The sequence below is a fragment of the Haliaeetus leucocephalus genome, unplaced genomic scaffold (genome assembly GCF_000737465.1).
Source record: "Haliaeetus leucocephalus isolate CR32 unplaced genomic scaffold, Haliaeetus_leucocephalus-4.0 Scaffold174, whole genome shotgun sequence".
In the NCBI taxonomy this organism is placed as follows: Eukaryota; Metazoa; Chordata; class Aves; order Accipitriformes; family Accipitridae; genus Haliaeetus; species Haliaeetus leucocephalus.
The window spans coordinates 1,258,009-1,276,056 of NW_010972610.1; the positions used below are offsets into that span (position 1 = coordinate 1,258,009).

Consider the following 18,048-nt stretch of genomic DNA (forward strand, 5'->3'; position numbering starts at 1 on the left):
TCCATTTATCTTTCACACCCAAATCTGCTTTTGACAGTAGGTGGGAATTAACTGATCCCATTTAACATTACTGCTAGTCGTAACACAACTGCACCCTGCATGGCCTCTGACACTTGTTTCATCTTCCTGCAGCTTTTGACTACCAGAAGAAATATCCCCAAAGTTAAGATACTTGAAAAACAAGATAAATAACAACTTCCTTCCTAACTGACCATTTTTATTACATCTTCAGTTTATCACGTACTTCATCTATTAACTTCCATAAATTGGTTATGAGGAGTTTTGTAATGACTCTTCATGTAGGGTGTTGAGATACCGTGGGCGTACACACCGTCATGTGTAATAGTGTGTTAATACACTGAGGTCAGCAGGAATGAAGTAATAAAGCAGTCAAAATACAGAAGCTTTCAATCTGAGGCATTAGGCAACCAGTTTTGTCAAGTCTCCATTTCATAAAGGTCTGGAATTGCAACTGCTTGGAGGAGGCAAGAGGGGAGGATGTGCCAGCAGCACCAGCACAGCAACAGCACCACTGCTGCTGACCCAGAACGAAAACGCTCCCCTGGTGAGATCCTTCCAATTGCTTCACGCAGTCCTACTCCACATATCGAACACAAAAAGCAACAAAGCAGCAGCCGATCAGTGCCACCATAGATGCTGAAATCACAGTGACCGCACTGCCGGCAACACTAACCAAGAGCCCCAGGCCCACACCTAGAATGATCTGGGCCAGCTGGACCATGCAGGTGAGAGCGGCACAGTCAATGCCCTTCCCTCGCCCATGCTCTCCAGCTTGTTCCTCATCCTGCAGCTTCAGGCTCTGCAAATAAGCACAAAACAAAACCCAGTGAAATGAGACAGCGCCGACAATTTGCAGGTCCCAGCCAATGCACTGTCACGACCCCCACGTGCAGCAAGACAGGCCAATAGCTCTCAGTTTCCCTTCCATTTTTTCTGCTAGTCCCACAGAGGTTACGGAACTCAAACAGGGATGTTACAAGTGATAATGAGTTTTCCAAGTTCCCCCCACATCATTGTCCCATTTCCCCCATCTGCAATTTTTCCTCTATCCATTCTTTCAAGGAAAGAATTTAAACTTGATCAGAAAAACCAGTTCAGGTCTATTTGAGCTCTGGCAAACTGACATCTCCCAGTACAGGACGACCTGTCATGGATAATTTAGCTCCAACTCTCACAGTTGAGGGAGAGCCTCAAAGAGATGTTAAGGTGAGTCATACTATGTCCCACGCACATACAGAGCATAATTCATTGTAATGGAGCACTGTGCTCTGAAGTTATGGCTCAAAGCACATAAAGGAGTTCAGTACTAAAATCTAAATGTAGTGCTTTTATTGCTGGTGAAAAAAAAATAATCTGAAAACAAATGTCCAGACTAGGACTCTTCTACACTACGTAAGACTATTATTAACTGCTGGTTATCTGTATATCTGCTATGATATACATAGCAGAGCAAAGGCTTCATTTATTATATACAAGCATCTCATACATAAGCACCCTCTGAGGGTAGTTGATCACAAGAACAGGTTGACCAGAGGGGTTGCAGAGTCTCCATCCTTGGAAATATTCAAACCAGATTGTACATGACCCTGGTCAACCTGCTCCAGGTGGCCCTGCTTGAGCAGGGGGATTGGACTACACAGTCTGTGAGGTCCCTTCTAACTTCAGCTGTTCTGTGATTCCCTCCGTGGAGGAACTATGCTGTTCTGTTGGGAAATTATGTGATAGTTTACATATTTACTGTACTTCTTGCATAGGCTGTTTAATGGAGAAGGTTGTATTGCAACAAACAAGAGGTTTCCATGCTGTAGGCTAGCTGTGCTGCTGTCTTCTGGTATCCAAACACCCTTGCCCATTAAGATGCTTTTTGCTTTTCGCAAGACCTGGTACATTGCATTTGAGCTGTTACCACACAAAGCTCAAAAGTACTGGAGACAAACTGTCTTTTCCTAATCCAATAGACAAAATTGATTTTGGATCCTAGGCAATAGCAGCACAGAACAGGAGTTGAAATGGCAGCATTTTAAAACCCAGCATGTGATTTTGGTAGAATGCACAGTGAGGGAAAATATCTGCTCTCTGTTCTGGAATGATACAGTCCTTTCACCTGAAGTATTTCCCATTTTAGACACAATTATTTTTTTTTTAATTATATCTATTTTGCTGGGCTGTGGCCAGTGTTCCTACGTGCCAGTAGTTCTGACAACAATTATACAAGTGTGCGTCTCACGCCCCACCTGTGGGGAGGAGCAGGTGACTCAGATTCGTAAATCCCCTTCGGTGTGGACTAAGGTGAAATAACACTCAAGGTCCGTACGTAAGTGTCAACTTTAATGGAAAATTTCTATAGAAACACGTGTTCTGCGAATGTTGGCACTTTGACAACCATACCTGAGCTATGCGGCTTTATGGGCAATATCAAGGCTGGCCTTGTGTTACTTAACAATTTTGATCGTTACTCAGCAGCTTTAAAATTACTTGGAAGACAGGGGAGAGACGGAGACAGAGAGAGAGAAAGATCACCAGTCCTGGATCCAGCACTGGACCTGCCAATGGGCATATTCAGCATAGAGAGCTCCAGAGACTCAGACGTGCCCCTATTTATTGGTCCCAGTTCCTGGATTTCTGGAACCTTCTCTTGCCTCAGTTCCAGGAGTGGTTGAGACACCAGTCAGTCAAGAGGAGTGACACCAGGCCTCTCCCCATGACTTCCATCTTGGGTCTCTTGCGGTGTTGTCTGGGCTGAGAGTACAATCACTTGGGGCTCATCCCTTACAATGTGTAACTGAATGCAATCTTGCACTTGATGTTTCCTCTTTATTTTTTTCAATCTTGTATATTATAGAAGACTTGAGCCAAACCTAATTCTGTTAATACCAGACGTAACATAGAATTATATATCATTTAACATCTGGCATAGCAAGTACCATACACCAAACAAGAAACAATTGGTTGTCTTAAAAGTAACATTTGAATATATTAGCCTATTAAATATAAAGTCCATGCACATTTCAGCATATGTTATTTCACTTGTCTCGGAACAGCTCTGAATCAGAGCTAGACTACAATTTTGCCTTTATTCCCTCTCTCTGAGTTGGCCAGTCCAATGTTAGGATTGTGATCTCACCCTAAACTGGGTTCATTCCCTGTCCGTTGTTATATCTTTCAAAAACTCTTCATCATGATTGTTCTCTGTTGGAGGGAACAGAGAAATTAACTGAAAAATTAGGAATCAGATCTATGAAGTATTTAACCACATTGAGACATCATCCCAGGATTCAATAGAATAATTAAGAGTTTCCTTGTACTCATCATTTAGATAGTGATGCTTAGAAGTTGTACAGAACAGTAGGACATGTTCTCAAGGACTTTTGATCTAGCCCTGGGCTGATCTCAACTATGTTTCTGTGTTGTTTCTCAGTGGTTCAATATTTCCTTTATTAACTTATTCAAATGTCTCCAGATATAATGAGAACTTTTCCTAAGTCCTCCCAGCTCTCCTTAATCCTTGTTTCCAGCTCTCTCACTAATTTAAGAGACTTGAGAGAACTTTTCCATTAAAGAGCTCAACACTTTACAAGACATGAAGATCCTGCTGTGCCCAGTAACATGATATAAGGAATGCAAGCTTTTCCAGATTTTCCTTGGAAACAAGATTTCATGCTGTGGAGGACCAAAAACCAAACCCAGACATTTAGAAAGATAATGAGAACGTGGTATATAATTTAATCCTGAACTACGTAAAACTTTGTACTTGAATTTCATATCTTTATGAGCTAACAGCTTTTGTAACACTTTGCAGTTAACTAAAAATTCTGCCAGCTTTTGCAGTGTGTTTATTAACCTTAGGAATTCAGAAGTGAAGTCCTCAGTTAATATAGCTGGAAGGAAGGATATAAGGAATGTAGCACTTGAAGGCAACCTAAGTGGAGCCCTGTTATAAACTTACTGCCCGAACACATACTGTGATTGGCTTTGTTTCAGTTGTGATGCTAAGTAATTATTTGTCTCACTGCAGGACTGTTGGGAGGGTTTGGAGCTGGGACCTTAACTCTCTCTGTCAGAAACTTTCCATTCATAATGTGTCACCATAAATAGTTTGAAATTAAAATTAAAAGTTGCTCATCAGTTCTATCCAGTTTTCTCCCAAAATAGACTAAACAGACCCAGACAGATACAAACTTACACTTCCTTAGACATTGAACTCACCTCTTCTTCCCTGTGATACTCTGCAATGAGGTGGAATGGCACTGTGTACAATGTGCTGGACATGACGCCAAAGAGGGAACATAGAGCCAGAGTGGAATAGACATTGGGAAACAAACCAATTAATCCAGTACCCAGTCCGAAAAGCAGGTATCCAATGAAATAAAGTCCCTTTAATCCCATGTATGGCAGAAGGATTTTCTGCAGGTCTGTGAAAAGAAAGTGAAAATGCTGATAAAACTAAAACAAAACACATCAGCTTTCATCAGGGAACTCCTTTAAGGGGGTTTATTTTGTAAAATGCAATAAAGGAGATAATCTTACTGATCTTGGAAGTTGCCTCAAATTATTGTAGGTATAAACTTGCCAAAGGATACTTGCTCTCTCTGGAGATAGTTTTATTCTGGCACAGCCAACTCCAGAGAAGAAGTAGTTAACAACCATTCTGGTTAGAACTGCCCTAATTGACAACCTCAGACATTTCCGCTGTTTGATTATAATGCGAACATTTGGCATCAACCTCTGTCTGAACTGAGAAAAGCACTACAGAGATGCCTCTAGTTAAGCTCCAAAGGGGAAAAGATTTCCCTCAAGCCTCTTTTAGATGCTCAGTTCAGCCCCCCAAAAGCTACTCATTTGAGTTTTGAGATCACAAGTAATTTTTTTAATCCTTGGTGAAACCTATGGTGAAATCTATCTGGGGAACTGTGCTAGCATATTTACACACAATTTTGGAAAGCAACATTCATGCTTCTGGCAAGAGCTTCTACTGCACTGTGAAAAAGTTATTTTATGAAGAATGCAGATGGGAGAGGCCATCAGAGGGACCTTTGAGAACCTACAACTACAGCACTGCTAGGTGAAAGAGCATCTCAGAATGATGCCCATGGCATCCATTTTAGTCTGGCATTTAACTTCAGGATTATTTCCAGTGTTCAGGGTCAGTTCACATGCAGAACAATGCCTTACTTCCCAAGTGATCCCTCATCATGTGGTCAGGAACTGTTTAAGTTAAGGTAAGAGTTTCTAATGCTGAGAATGTAACATTTCTTAAAGTTTTAATGTGCAAAAAACTGAGTTAAATTGGCATCACTTTATTTTTTTAAACAATGGCAAACAGCAAACAGTTTAAACACTGTATCAAAACACAGTGTTGGAGTACATTCCTGGGTACTTACATGAATAGACTGATGAAGAAATAGCATTGATGCACAGCCCCCAGCATCCCACCTCTACTCCTGTTTTGTAGGTAAGGTAAAGTGTGGAGTTATGAGGTGCATAAGGACTACCCTCATACACAACCTGAAAGAGACCACGAAGATCACAGACGGCAAGTTACATGCCTGCATGTAACACCTTCCTCTTATGGGAACAGAGTACCCAAGACAGGACCTCATCTCTGGTAGGGGAAATAATTAGCACCCAAGAAATCTGTTAAACAGTGCCCTAATCATCCCTTCACTGTTCTCCAGGTTTGAGACTCATTTCTCCCAGGTTCTCACATCCCAGGCTCCTCCTCATTTATTACCCTCTGCCTTTTCCTGGACTGTCCACCCTACACTGACTAGTTTGCTCTTTTTCCTTCGGGTGTCTTATTTCCCACTCTCCTTCTCTTTCCACTTCTGCATTCTTGCCTTAGCCTTTCTTTCCCTAATTTATTTACAATTGATTTTTTTGTTTTCTCTTTCAGGCTTACCCCAACGCACTCACTCATTCTTCTATCCATTAACTGTCTTACTCCGTTCCTTATTTAGGCAAGCAAAACTTTTTCTTTCAGTTGTTCATATACACTGCAGGAAAAAAACCCTCCCTCTCACCTACAGAGACAAAAAAAAGGCAAGGAAATGGGAATACTGGGTGGAAACCACAGTAAAAAGGAAATGGCAATGAGAGGATTTGTGCTAGGAGCACATTTGTACCCTGGGCATCACGAAGACAAAGAACTGTTGGCAGAAGGGACTCTGGGAAATGTTTAAAGAGGTATGGCAGGGACAGTCAAATTCGAGGAGACAAAAGCCTTAGGCTACCAAGTGGCTCACTGTGTGCAAAGAGCTGCAGTGCAGGTGAACGGCCTTGTGCCAACAGTGCCCACGCACTAGGGTAAGGCCAACTGCATCCAAGCAACACCAGCACTACTTCAGTTAGGAAACCGGCCCACCTCGGAGCAGCTCTGAAGCCAAAGCAGGGAATGGATGTGTTTGGAACAGCTCTGAGAGCTTCATTTGAAACAGTTAAATAGACACAAATAGTCTTACAAATACTAAAAGGTCTTCCCCTAAGATCCAACCGGCTCTGGCTCAGAACAAGGGCCTGAGATCAATTAGCTTTTTACAAAACTGTTGTTCAGCCATCCAGATACAACTGGCTCTGCTACAACTGTCATTTCTTCAGGATTATAACACTGCCTCATTTCTTTTTGGTGGAGGAGGAGATGCTAAGAGGAAGGAGAAGCGAGAGGATTTTACGCTTTTACCTGTCCCATGAAATCCGTGAAGAAGAGCATGTTGGACAGGAAAGCCATCCATCCAAAGAGGTGGCTCACACACAGATAGCGATAGTGGGACGGCATGCTTAAAAGTGTCTTCAAGAGTGATTTAAGGGTCATCCGCTTTTCATCCTAAAAGCAAGTATTTAACAATAATACTGTATTATTGCCCTGGGCTAATAAAATAGCTGACAGCAAAGGAAGAAGACCTCAGCATCTTTTCATTGCTAAACCTCCAAAGTTTTTACTTTGTTTTTGCTAGGAAAGGTTGCTTGGGTACTGAATGTCCTTCACTACATATGTCATTTGTAGAGCCATTGCCTAATAAAGTCATCCAAAAGATTCACAGAGACTCTGGGAGAGCTGGGCTACATCAGCAAGGATGTAACATTTCTTGCTGTTATAATCAGTAGGATTATTATTTACTTGTAGATCCAAGTGAAAATTTTCTGCCAAAACAGATTCAGTGGAGTTTCAAAAAAAAGAAAAAACCCAAAACCAGAATAATTTCTTTATGGAGACAATCTGCTTTCCACTGAAAATTTAAAGCTGCCACAGAACAAAATGAAACTCAAAATACTTCCTGAGAATTAAAATGTATCAGTTGTGGAATACGGCACTTCTGAGACCTCATTCCCATTCCCTTCTTTGTGCTAAATTCCCTAGAAAACTGAACCTCTTCTGGCATATCATTACCATGAGATTTCCACTATGTACTGTCCTCCCCTCCATGAAGCAGGAAAAGACTGTGATACACCACAGGAGATGCAGCACTCAAAATCCTAGCACCTGAATACCTCATCCCATGGGAGAAATAACGCATTTCAAAATCAAAACCTTCTCTGGGTGCTACGATTTCAGAATCAAAACTTTTTTGGTGCTCATTAACAAATCTCACTGATGGGAAAAAAACAAAATTTCTCGCCATCTTCAATGCCCCACCTTACCTCCCTCCTACTTGTCTGAGCCCTGTGCCCCAAAACTCTGTTTCTTTTCCAGTCACATTCATCAGATCACTTGTATCACCTTAATTTTTTTTAGCACTGTAAGTGTGCTTGATGTCAGGCATTTGTGACACACAATTCTTACTGCTTTAAAGCTCCTGCACGGTTCTTTGCTTTTAAAGAAAAAAGGTATTATTTTATCTGTGCATGATGGAACACTTCCAATTTTCTCTAGTGATGTATGGAGGCAACAGCATTGGGGGAGATGGTAAGGGAAGCTGTATGGTCATGAAATGTGGAAGAACTGTAAAAGTTATGTTCATTACTGGAAAGCTGAGTTTCGTCTTCAATTTGCTGTAAGATAATGACATTTTTTCCTTCCTTCAATGTTCTACTTACTTTCCACAATTCTGCTTTCCTTTCAACTACGTTATGCTGCAAGCTACTCTATGAATAATCACCACATATAAAGTTGGAAAAAACTTTGCTACAGTGGGAAGTTTTTAATCCTCGTAGGAATGCCAAAATTCAAGTTGCCAACTTTCACCTTGAACTGCATATTGTCCAAATCCCTTGGAATTTCTTTTGGCATCACTGTCTCTTTTAAACAGGGTAAGCTTTCTATTCTTCTACAATTATAAAAAAACAACAACAAAAAATTCCACATTGTCTCATTAGTGTTATTTCAAGAATAATTACTACCATTTGACTTGGCCTATTTAATTTGCTCAACTCTTCCACAGAGTTCTTTAAAACAGCCTTTCCAATCAAAGTGTTAACATAAGGTCAGGGAACTACAAAGGACACTGCTGTAATTACAAACAATAATCAGACAGCTAGATAGAAATGCTTGCTTTCTATTTAGATATTTTAGAGAGTGGAAATGGAAACTGAAAAGTTTAATGCACACATTCAATACACACTAACACACAAACCCCGTGCTAATTTAAATGATGTGCTGAAGTTTGGCTCCACTTAAGTTCCTCACCCTTCAAAAGCTCCCAATACCCAATCATTTTCTCTATAAAATCACTACAATTCAAGGCCTGAGATGATTCATAAGGATACAGAGGAATCAATATCACTTGGGTTTTATGGCAGTATATCCTGAGTAATTTGGCACTAAACTAAAGAACAAAAGACGAATTACTTTGGATGTCTGTTCATACTGTAATAGTTCAAATCTCATCAATAATCACAGTAGCTATTAGCATGTAAGAGCACAGTCCTTAATTTAGAAGATATAGGACCACGATGCTTGCAGCACAAAAATAGACACAGAAAAACAGGAAGCCAAACCACTTCTTCAAGGAAGCAATTACAGTAATGAATGAACTCAGAAACATGTGCCACAAGAGACAGACCATTAAGGCAGTAAGTGTCCAGAATTTATACATGCCCAGGCACATCAAAGAAACATGGGACAGTGTCCTGGTTTCAGCTGGGATAGAGTTAACTGTCTTCCTAGTAGCTGGTACAGTGCTATGTTTTGAGTTCAGTATGCGAAGAATGTTGATAACACTGATGTTTTCAGTTGTTGCTCAGTAGTGTTTAGACTACAGTCAAGGATTTTTCAGCTTCTCATGCCCAGCCAGGGCACCTGACCCAAACTGGCCAACAGTGTATTCCATACCATGTGACGTCCCATCTAATTTAGGAACTGGGAAGTGGGGGCAGGGAATTGCCACTCGGGGACTGGCTGGGTGTCGGTCAGCGGGTGGTGAGCAATTGCCCTGCGCATCATTTGTACATTTCAATCCTTTTATTACTACTGTTGTCATTTTATTAGTGTTATCATTATCATTATTAGTTTCTTCTTTTCTGTTCTATTAAATCGTTCTTATCTCAACCCAGGAGTTTTACTTCTTTTCCTGATTTTCTCCCCCATCCCACTGGGTGGGGGGGGAGTGAGTGAGCGGCTGCGTGGTGCTTAGTCGCTGGCTGGGGTTAAACCACGACAGACAGATCAAAGCACTGTGAGCCTCTGACAGGCTGTCCAGCTAAAAATATACAGAGGAGGGCAATGGCACAAGCTTGCCCACAGTGGACGCCAGAGCTTCAGCTCCGGCATCAGATGTTACTCGTTCAGTGGCATTAGTTCTTGCCAAGGTAGAGGCTACCCCAATCCATAGCCTGCTCCCCTTGCTTTCGCTGCATCTGCTCTCCTTCATTTACCTTCCTTTCTTTAGAGCCCACATGGGCCAAGCAGTCAATGATACTCAGCATCTCTGACAATTTGGAGGATGTCCAAACAGTGCTGGTGAAGGATGCTGGCTGCTCAAGTTGGCCTACAGTGGGGAAACGGGGACAGAATTGCAGTGTGCTAGCCATATTCTCCCAACAAACTGTTGCTTTGCTGTCTGCCCCTCTCTGTGTTTGTCTGGCGTTCTCATCAGGCAGTGTTCATCTTCTATTCTACCTTTGTGCTGTATCTGTTGTAATAATATTTTTCTTCAGGTTAGGAATAACAAGTGTTATTATAATACAAATGATAAATAGTAAAAGGTAATAAATCCCTTTTATATGTAGCTTAAATATGAGTTTAGGGTTCTAACTTATAACCACCTGCACATTTTCAGGATTTTTTACCTGATTTATCAAGATCTGTATCAGGGATAGATATACGTAACGCCAAGAGATCAGAGGTGAAATTAAAACAACAAGTAATTGTTTCATCACTTATTGTTATACTATAGCCAAATATATACATTAGCCTTTGCTTACCTAGTGTACCATAGAGTGCAGTGAGAATTCCTAGCACTAAAAATCATCAACAAAACAGTAAAAACTATTATCTGTTCTCAAGACCATTCTAGAAACGTACTCTCCAGATATTTTTCAGGTAGATTAACTTTTTCCTAGTTGCTTTAGATTGAAGCAATCTCTTGTAAAGAGGCAGCAGAAACAAAGTAAGTGATGATTTGAAAGTACTTGCTATCCTCCCCTACCTAAAAGTTCTGCCAAAGACACGGCTACAATATTACTTCAAAATAAAACTAAAAACTCCAGAAGCGAGGTAGCATTGCTGTAGAAGTAGCAGTTTTAAACACATCAGTGCTGTCACAAAATCCTGAGTGAAATGTTGAGCAGCAGCAAACCCAAATGTTTACTAGACAAGAGAACAAACACTTCATATATACTATGTATGAAAGTGTGTGGACTTCAGTGGGAGTTACAGATGTATATAAAAGATTAACAGTTTGTAGTGCTTGTCCATGATTTAATGTTAATTCGATCAGGACTGAAGGACAAAGTAGATCCTCTTGACAAAGTTCACAAGGAGGACATCAAGAGACTGACACAGAGCAGAAACCTGAACCTGGTTCTCCCTCATCCCTGCCAACTGTTCAAAGCACCAGGACTAGTCAGTCTCATTCCTCTTGCTGGAAATACTTTAGAAATAGAAAAAGAGAAAAGAAAGCAGGCTTTCTCCTGACTCTGTATCCTGGTGCATGATTCTTCTTCTGTGTGTGTGAAAGGGTTCCATTCCAAATAGTCAGCATTAAATAATTAAAGGGCCTCCAGGGATGCAACGATATGTTTTACAAAATCATCTCTGCACTTACCTCTGTATGTGATGTAACAGCGCATTTCCCGGGTCTAGCTGCAGCTTTTATTTCAGTACATGTTGATTTTAAGTAACAATTTTTTATTTCCTCTTCTATGGACCTATATTTATAGGATCCAGTCACGTCCAACAAGAACTGTGTTTCTTCATGTTCGTATCTGAGTGGGACTTCAGGAATACTGTGCAGATGTACGGAAAGGCAGATTAGGAAAACCAAGGCTGCAAAGAAGAAAATCACCTGGAATTCCGATGCCAAGGAATATCCTAGTACAGTCTGACTCCAATCCATAGCACCTGTCAGGTAACCTAGGGCTCCTCCCAAACCTATGGGGGTGGCAAAAAAGGAGAAAAAGATCTACTGGCATTGATAAAATAAACAAACAGTACACAATACCCTCAACATGTGATCCCCTCTAGAAATGACTGAATAATCACTATTCAGATATTAATCACAAGAAATAGGAATACTGAGCTAATCACATACATGAGCAGTTACCAAAACATCTCTTGAAAAATATCCTCAGCTCTGGTGGAAAGAGCTCTCCAAAAAATGACTCAACATATAGCAACATGGGCCTCAAACTCTTTTCTTGACTCTGAAGCTTTCTTTTCTTTGAAACAGTGAGTAATACAAAACAAAATGCTACTGAAATTTATGGGTTTTTTAAAACTTCACAGAACAAATATTTTTTAAATTATATTGATACTATCTATAGTTTAGACTTTGTAAAATGTAGTTTATATAGCTGAATCTAAATAGAAATACTGTCTCCATGTGAACTTTAAAAAAAAGGAGATAAAAGCAAAAGCATTGTTTTGTAGTTATCAAAATCCAAGTACCTCACCACTCAGAAAAGAAAACAAAAAGGATCAAATACAAATGTGTAATTCCGCTTACTGATTTTCTCAGAAAAGTTAGAATAAAAGGTAAAATGAGAATGCTACCTTGTTGTCTTGAATTTAATAAAACCAGTGGTCAGTCCAATTTTTTTACAATTTCTTCTTTTTGTTATTAGCGCACACAGTTTCAGAAGCGCAAGAAAGCGCACACTGTTACATACAGTACAGAGCTCTGGTAGGGGAAGCTGCTTTGTAGAGTCTTGACACCTTGTTAACCAGGTGGCTCTGCAGGACATGGGGGTTAAGCAGGATAGAAGCATTTGAAAGACTTGGAAGATTTCTACTCTTCTGCTTAGGAGAACTGAAGACGATGTGTGGCAGAACCATTCTGCCTAACAAGAAGTAACAGAGGTAAGAGGACCTAGATTTGCTTCACCTACAAAACATGGGACTTCGATTTCATTCTGGGCTTTCTGTACTTTTTTCCCTCTTGGGTCTGATTATGGCCCTCCTTCTTTGTGTCCTACTGCATTTTACAGTTGCATGTTCTTATAAAAAACAATTAAGCTGTTACTAACTTTTTGAAAAAAACCTACACTAAATGTTTGCACAGAGTGAACGTCTGATGTTTGAGGTTGTCTTTGCATACTGTTTTGAGAAAAAGCAATCATGAGACTGCAATGCAGTCTAAGTGGTGTGTGTTGGATATGTGCACTCTTCCCTCCACTTGTCTCAGTGTTCCTAAGTTTCATAACTGCAAAGCTATCGAGTTTCATGTTCAAACCTTAAACTGAAGACAAACTGGAGAGCAAAATCTTGGAGATATTTACTATAAAAAGAAGGAACTAAATGGGGGGGGGGGGGGGGGAGATATCTAAAACAGAAGCTAGACAAGAAATGGGAAGATAGCTGTGTGTGTCCAATAGGGATAGAACAAGGAATGATAAATACAAATTGCACGGAATGGATATTAAGCTTAGATTTTAGGGAAAACTGTCTAACAAGGCCAGTGAAGTGCTGGAATGGACTGCCTTGGGAGTGCTGCAGAACCCCTGTCAAGGTAATTACCTATCAAGACTAGGTGATTACCCATCAGGAAAGGTTAAGTTACTGATGGTCTTGCTATAGAGGGCACAGGGTGCTGGACAAAATAACGCAATCTGTTCCAGTCCTACTTGATGTGATTTGTCCTACATCCCTTTTCACACCTTAGTACACATATGAATCAGCTAAATCCATAGCTCCAAATCTGGAAATCAAGACTTTTTTAGTATCACCCAAGGAAAAACTGCAACCAGAGTTCGGCTGAAGGCAAGAATTTACATAGAGACTCACTTCCCTCACTGTTCAAACAAGTGATTGTTAAAAATTTTATCTGTCAGTTTCTAATGGATAATACTGATTTCATTCCCATGTGGCTTTAAGGTTCCCTTATAATCTGTGTTCCTGGACACAGCTATTTCGTATGTCCAAAATCAGCCTGTTGTCAACAGCTACTACACCTCCCTCCTTGACTGGAGTAACTGCCACTGAACCTACATGCCTCTGCTCTTGGTACAGCTCAGTAACCACAAAAATCTGCATCAACACACAGACTGCATGACTTCTCATCGAGTCTGCTTTTTGTCTAGTCCTTTCAATCCTCCCGATTCACATTACAGGTACACAGCCTTATGTATCTTCCCTGTGCATTTTCTCAACACAGGGCTCATGTAGTGCAGAAGGTTTCCTTCTGTAATTCAGCAAGATTTCAAACATGTAAAGGCAAATGAAGCTCTTAATTTGCAAGAGCCTGGACTAAACCACTTGGACTTTGTGGAAGTTGTGAAGTGCTGAATTGTATACACAATTCCTATTTCTATATAGAACATATTGGAGCACTACTGAAGAATGGAAATCAACTATTCTGGTTTGTGCAGCTCTTGCTCTATGTCACATGCTGAGTCAAAAATGTTATTTTTATGTGCTATGGCAAGGAAACAACTTACACAGCTTAGTATTTGCTTCACCAAAACTTGAAAAAAATCAGAACAAGTTGAATAAACACTACTTCACTTTTTTAAATAACTAATTGCTCTTACTTAAATCATGGCTATGTTGCTGTAAATGTTTATGCCTGCAGCCTTCTGCAGCAGAATTCTTGTAGAAGCAATCACAAGTTGCTGTTCTCTGGAGTAGTGAAAACCCACCAACAAAAGACTCGTGACTGAAGGGCGAGATCAGTTCATTCAAGATTAGAAACACAGTGAGGATAAAATCCACGCAATTACCTTCCCCTCCTTCCCGAGGTAGAAAGGAAAAGAAGGGATCTGAGTACCTGTAAAGAGGGCGTGGTAATGCAGACCCTTCTCTTTATCCTGATAAGAGCAGACATCAAATAAATATGCTTTGATGGGGCCATCAATAAAGTCAGCTGCAAAATCAAAAAGCACTACTCCCAGCATGGTAATGGCTATTGCCCACGTCCGCTGCTTGTCTCTCTCACTGATGAAAGCTACAAAAAGAAAAATATCCTCATTCTGACAGCAACAGTGCCATGTTCTGCAAAATCACATTTTATCTTTCCTGATACCTCCAAATCTAAACAATGCTTAGTTATGCAAGAGACAACAGCGATACCAGAATCACATCAGAGAAGAATAATTGAGTCTGTGTAGCTCTGAGCTGTGCTAAGTTGACTTACTGCCTTGAGTCAGCACAAGCTCAGGGTACTCCAAGCTCCACGATCAACAGCATCACTAGCCTTAATCTACTCCTTTGCAGCTCCATGGCATGCTATGTACCTGCATTTTGTAGTACTTTTTTGGTTTATTCTATTTGTCCCACGCTTCCATTGTTTTAGATAATAAAGAGTTGACTGTAACATCCCTTTGGGGGCAAATGAATACACCAATGATATCCAGGAAGAGGGAATAAAACAATCCATAAAAACACAGACCTCCCCCTTCTGCCAAGTTATAATGACAGCAACAAATTTCCATGAAGACTTTGAGGAGTTACATCTCAAGCTGAAATATAAAGGTATCTAGGAATGTCACTCCTGTTTGATTTTGCATATTCCAGGTGCAACACCGTTTCCTCGGAGTTAGGGATTTCTATTATTCACCAGGATAACACAGTCCTGAGTCAAGCCAGTGCTGCAATAATTAAAGATATGCATTTTGAATGCTCATCTATCTCAAAGAGTGATCAACATATTCAGTTTGGATGTGCATTACATCACACAAACAATATTGACCATTTAACTTAACAAGGTAGATTTTAGTTCGTAAAAACTTCTCTGGGCTTAAGCAGTGCTTTACTCATATGAACTGATCAGGCAACCACACCAGCATACTGTAAACACATGCAGAAACTACAGAACACTACCTCTAGGGTACACAACATGCAGCATTAGGATTGAATGTATATGAAGATTTCGGTGTTCCCCAGCTCCTTCAATGCAGCTGAGTAACACAAGGCCCAATTTTAACAGTCCATTTTAGCAGGGAAAAAAGGAACCCCTCAGCACAGCACACGCCCCTCACTCACCTGAGATCATCACGTCCCCATTGAGGTACAAAGCCATGCCTAACAGCATTATGATGCCCAGACCCAGAATGTAAGGTCGCCTCCTGCCCCAGCCGCAGGTGCAGTGATCACTGGCTGAACCTACCACGGGCTGCAGCACAAAGCCCAGGATAGGGCTGATGAGCCACACCAGGCTGTAGAGGTTCTTGGACAGCCCTACACTGAGCAGTACCGGCGTGACAAAGGCAGCCTCCACGGCATAGCAGAACTCCCGGCCGAACATCACCATGCTGTGCATGACCAGCCTTCCCACCGCTCGCTTCTTTGGCACCACTGCTCCAGTCCTCGTCACTGATTGCAGCAGAGCCTCCTCTTCTCTGCTGCTGTCCATGTCGACCTTGGCCACCTCAGAACAGGGCAGAAGAGCCCTGTGGAAACTCTCCTTTGTTAAGGTCATCGCTCTGGCTACGCACAGCGCTCTGGCAAGTCAGTGCTTCCTCCCCTGGCTGACATGAAGCCCAGATCATATGCCCGGTGGGACCCGTCTGTGCTGGGGGAGGGACTCACATACTTTTCATGGCTCTGTGATCAGAAGTTATGCCAGGAAGGGGGCGGGGAAGCATGTGTTAACATTAGCAGATCTGAGCTCTTGGGTGTCTGCAAAGCTCCCAACTATCCACAACTAAAGAATTACTGTTTAAGCGTGAAACACACATATAATGGGAATATACATCACATGGGCAAGGTGCAGGATTAGCCTGACACCAAGCTATTCCTCTTGCTGCTGTAGCACAGCGGTGACACCAAGAATCTAGAGCCCTCATCTTTCCATTCTGCAAGCAATGTGAGCACCAGAGTGCCGATTTCCTGTTGAACAAACAGGGGAAAAAGAATCTGTAATATGTATCCAGAAGAGGATTTTGATGCACTTCTTGAAGATTAGTAAGTGAACCTACCTATCGCCCTAGTGTTAGTAGCAGATAAAAAGCTTGACAGAAGCCTGTCAAACAGCAACTGGTGACTATTTTTTTTGTACCTGCTGTGTGCCACCCTCAATGCAACAGATAATTTTCTTGGTTTCTGAAAAACAAAAGATATCAGGATCACTTAGGATTTTTTTAAACAGTCCTCCCTGCCAAGAGATGGCCTTAAAAGAAATCTGTAGTGACATACCAAAACTGTACCTTTCAGGTCAGCCACCTGAGTGAGGCAGCTGAACCAACCTATGCTGAAGCTAACATGAGTTTTTTAATTGACTTCAGCCATTTTAGGGTAAAAACTTCTGTGCACTGCAGATTACATTAGATGTTTATTGTTCTCCAACACGTTTAGATAGTTGCATCTGGGACTAAGCAAACTGTCAAATCTTTCTGTAAAAGTGTACAGTATTCAGTAATTTACATCAGAGTGATTATCAGCTGGAAACTTAAGATGCTTTTGCTGATTGTTTAACTAATTTATCAGGACCTACTAGATAATTCTTGCTTCCAGGCAGGTGTTTATGTGATAGAATATAAAAGGGTTTTTTATAGCAGTAATGCTGAAATTTTTGGCACGACACATGTAAAATGAGCTAAAGTATATCTCAGCTTTGGAAGTCTTTGTAAGCAACAAACTGATTTTCAGAAAGGTAAACACTGGCAAAATTATCAAAAACAACTCCTCACATCATACTTCCTGACATGTCAGACTAAAGAAAACTGTATTAAGGCCCTATAACTAATTCTTTTTAAAAGCTTATTTTCTTTTGCATTGAAGAAGACTGTTTCAAATGATGGTTTAATTTTGAAGGAAATGAAAACCACCATGCAATAACCATTGTTTAAAGCCTGTGCAGCTAAATTGCCTACCATTTTTCAAAAAAAAGAAGAAAGGATTAATACTTGGTAGCTATTTTAAAATAACAAATTCTGTTCTGAAGTGATTTTCTAGGCAAACTGAAATTCCAAATGTAATACAATCAAGAGACTGCATGAAGAAAATGTAGTCAGGCTATTAAATAGTGTCGTGGTTTAACCCCAGCCAGCGACTAAGCACCACGCAGCCGCTCACTCACTCCCCCCCCATCCAGTGGGATGGGGGAGAAAATCGGGAAAAGAAGTAAAACTCCTGGGTTGAGATAAGAACGGTTTAATAGAACAGAAAAGAAGAAACTAATAATGATAATGATAACACTAATAAAATGACAACAGTAGCAATAAAAGGATTGAAATGTACAAATGATGCGCAGGGCAATTGCTCACCACCCGCTGACCGACACCCAGCCAGTCCCCGAGCGGCGAATCCCTGCCCCCCACTTCCCAGTTCCTAAACTAGATGGGATGTCACATGGTATGGAATACACTGTTGGCCAGTTTGGGTCAGGTGCCCTGGCTGGGCATGAGAAGCTGAAAAATCCTTGACTGTAGTCTAAACACTACTGAGCAACAACTGAAAACATCAGTGTTATCAACATTCTTCACACACTGAACTCAAAA

At 41.0% G+C, this 18,048-nt stretch overlaps 1 protein-coding gene across 1 annotated transcript; it reads right to left on the reverse strand.

The window, feature by feature from the left end:
* Positions 1 to 595: 595 nt before the first annotated feature.
* Positions 596 to 16,028, reverse strand: SLC45A2 (solute carrier family 45, member 2). The gene is made up of 7 exons (XM_010563979.1): positions 15,593 to 16,028; positions 14,379 to 14,555; positions 11,220 to 11,545; positions 6,698 to 6,841; positions 5,403 to 5,526; positions 4,228 to 4,433; positions 596 to 820 (listed from the first exon to the last, which is right to left on the reverse strand). The coding sequence occupies exons 1-7, from the start codon at positions 16,026 to 16,028 to the stop codon at positions 596 to 598; spliced, it is 1,638 nt and encodes a 545-aa protein (XP_010562281.1).
* Positions 16,029 to 18,048: the final 2,020 nt, after the last annotated feature.

What these genes read in the sequence shown, in the direction of transcription:
- SLC45A2 (XM_010563979.1), bottom strand. Translation starts at nt 16,028, where the DNA reads ATGACCTTAACAAAGGAGAGTTTCCACAGGGCTCTTCTGCCCTGTTCT. An exon ending in TTACCACGCCCTCTTTACAG is followed by an intron (nt 11,546 to 14,378) that starts GTACTCAGATCC and finishes CCACCCCCATAG; the next exon opens with GTTTGGGAGGAGCCCTAGGT. An exon ending in AGTATCACAGGGAAGAAGAG is followed by an intron (nt 821 to 4,227) that starts GTGAGTTCAATG and finishes GCTTATTTGCAG; the next exon opens with AGCCTGAAGCTGCAGGATGA.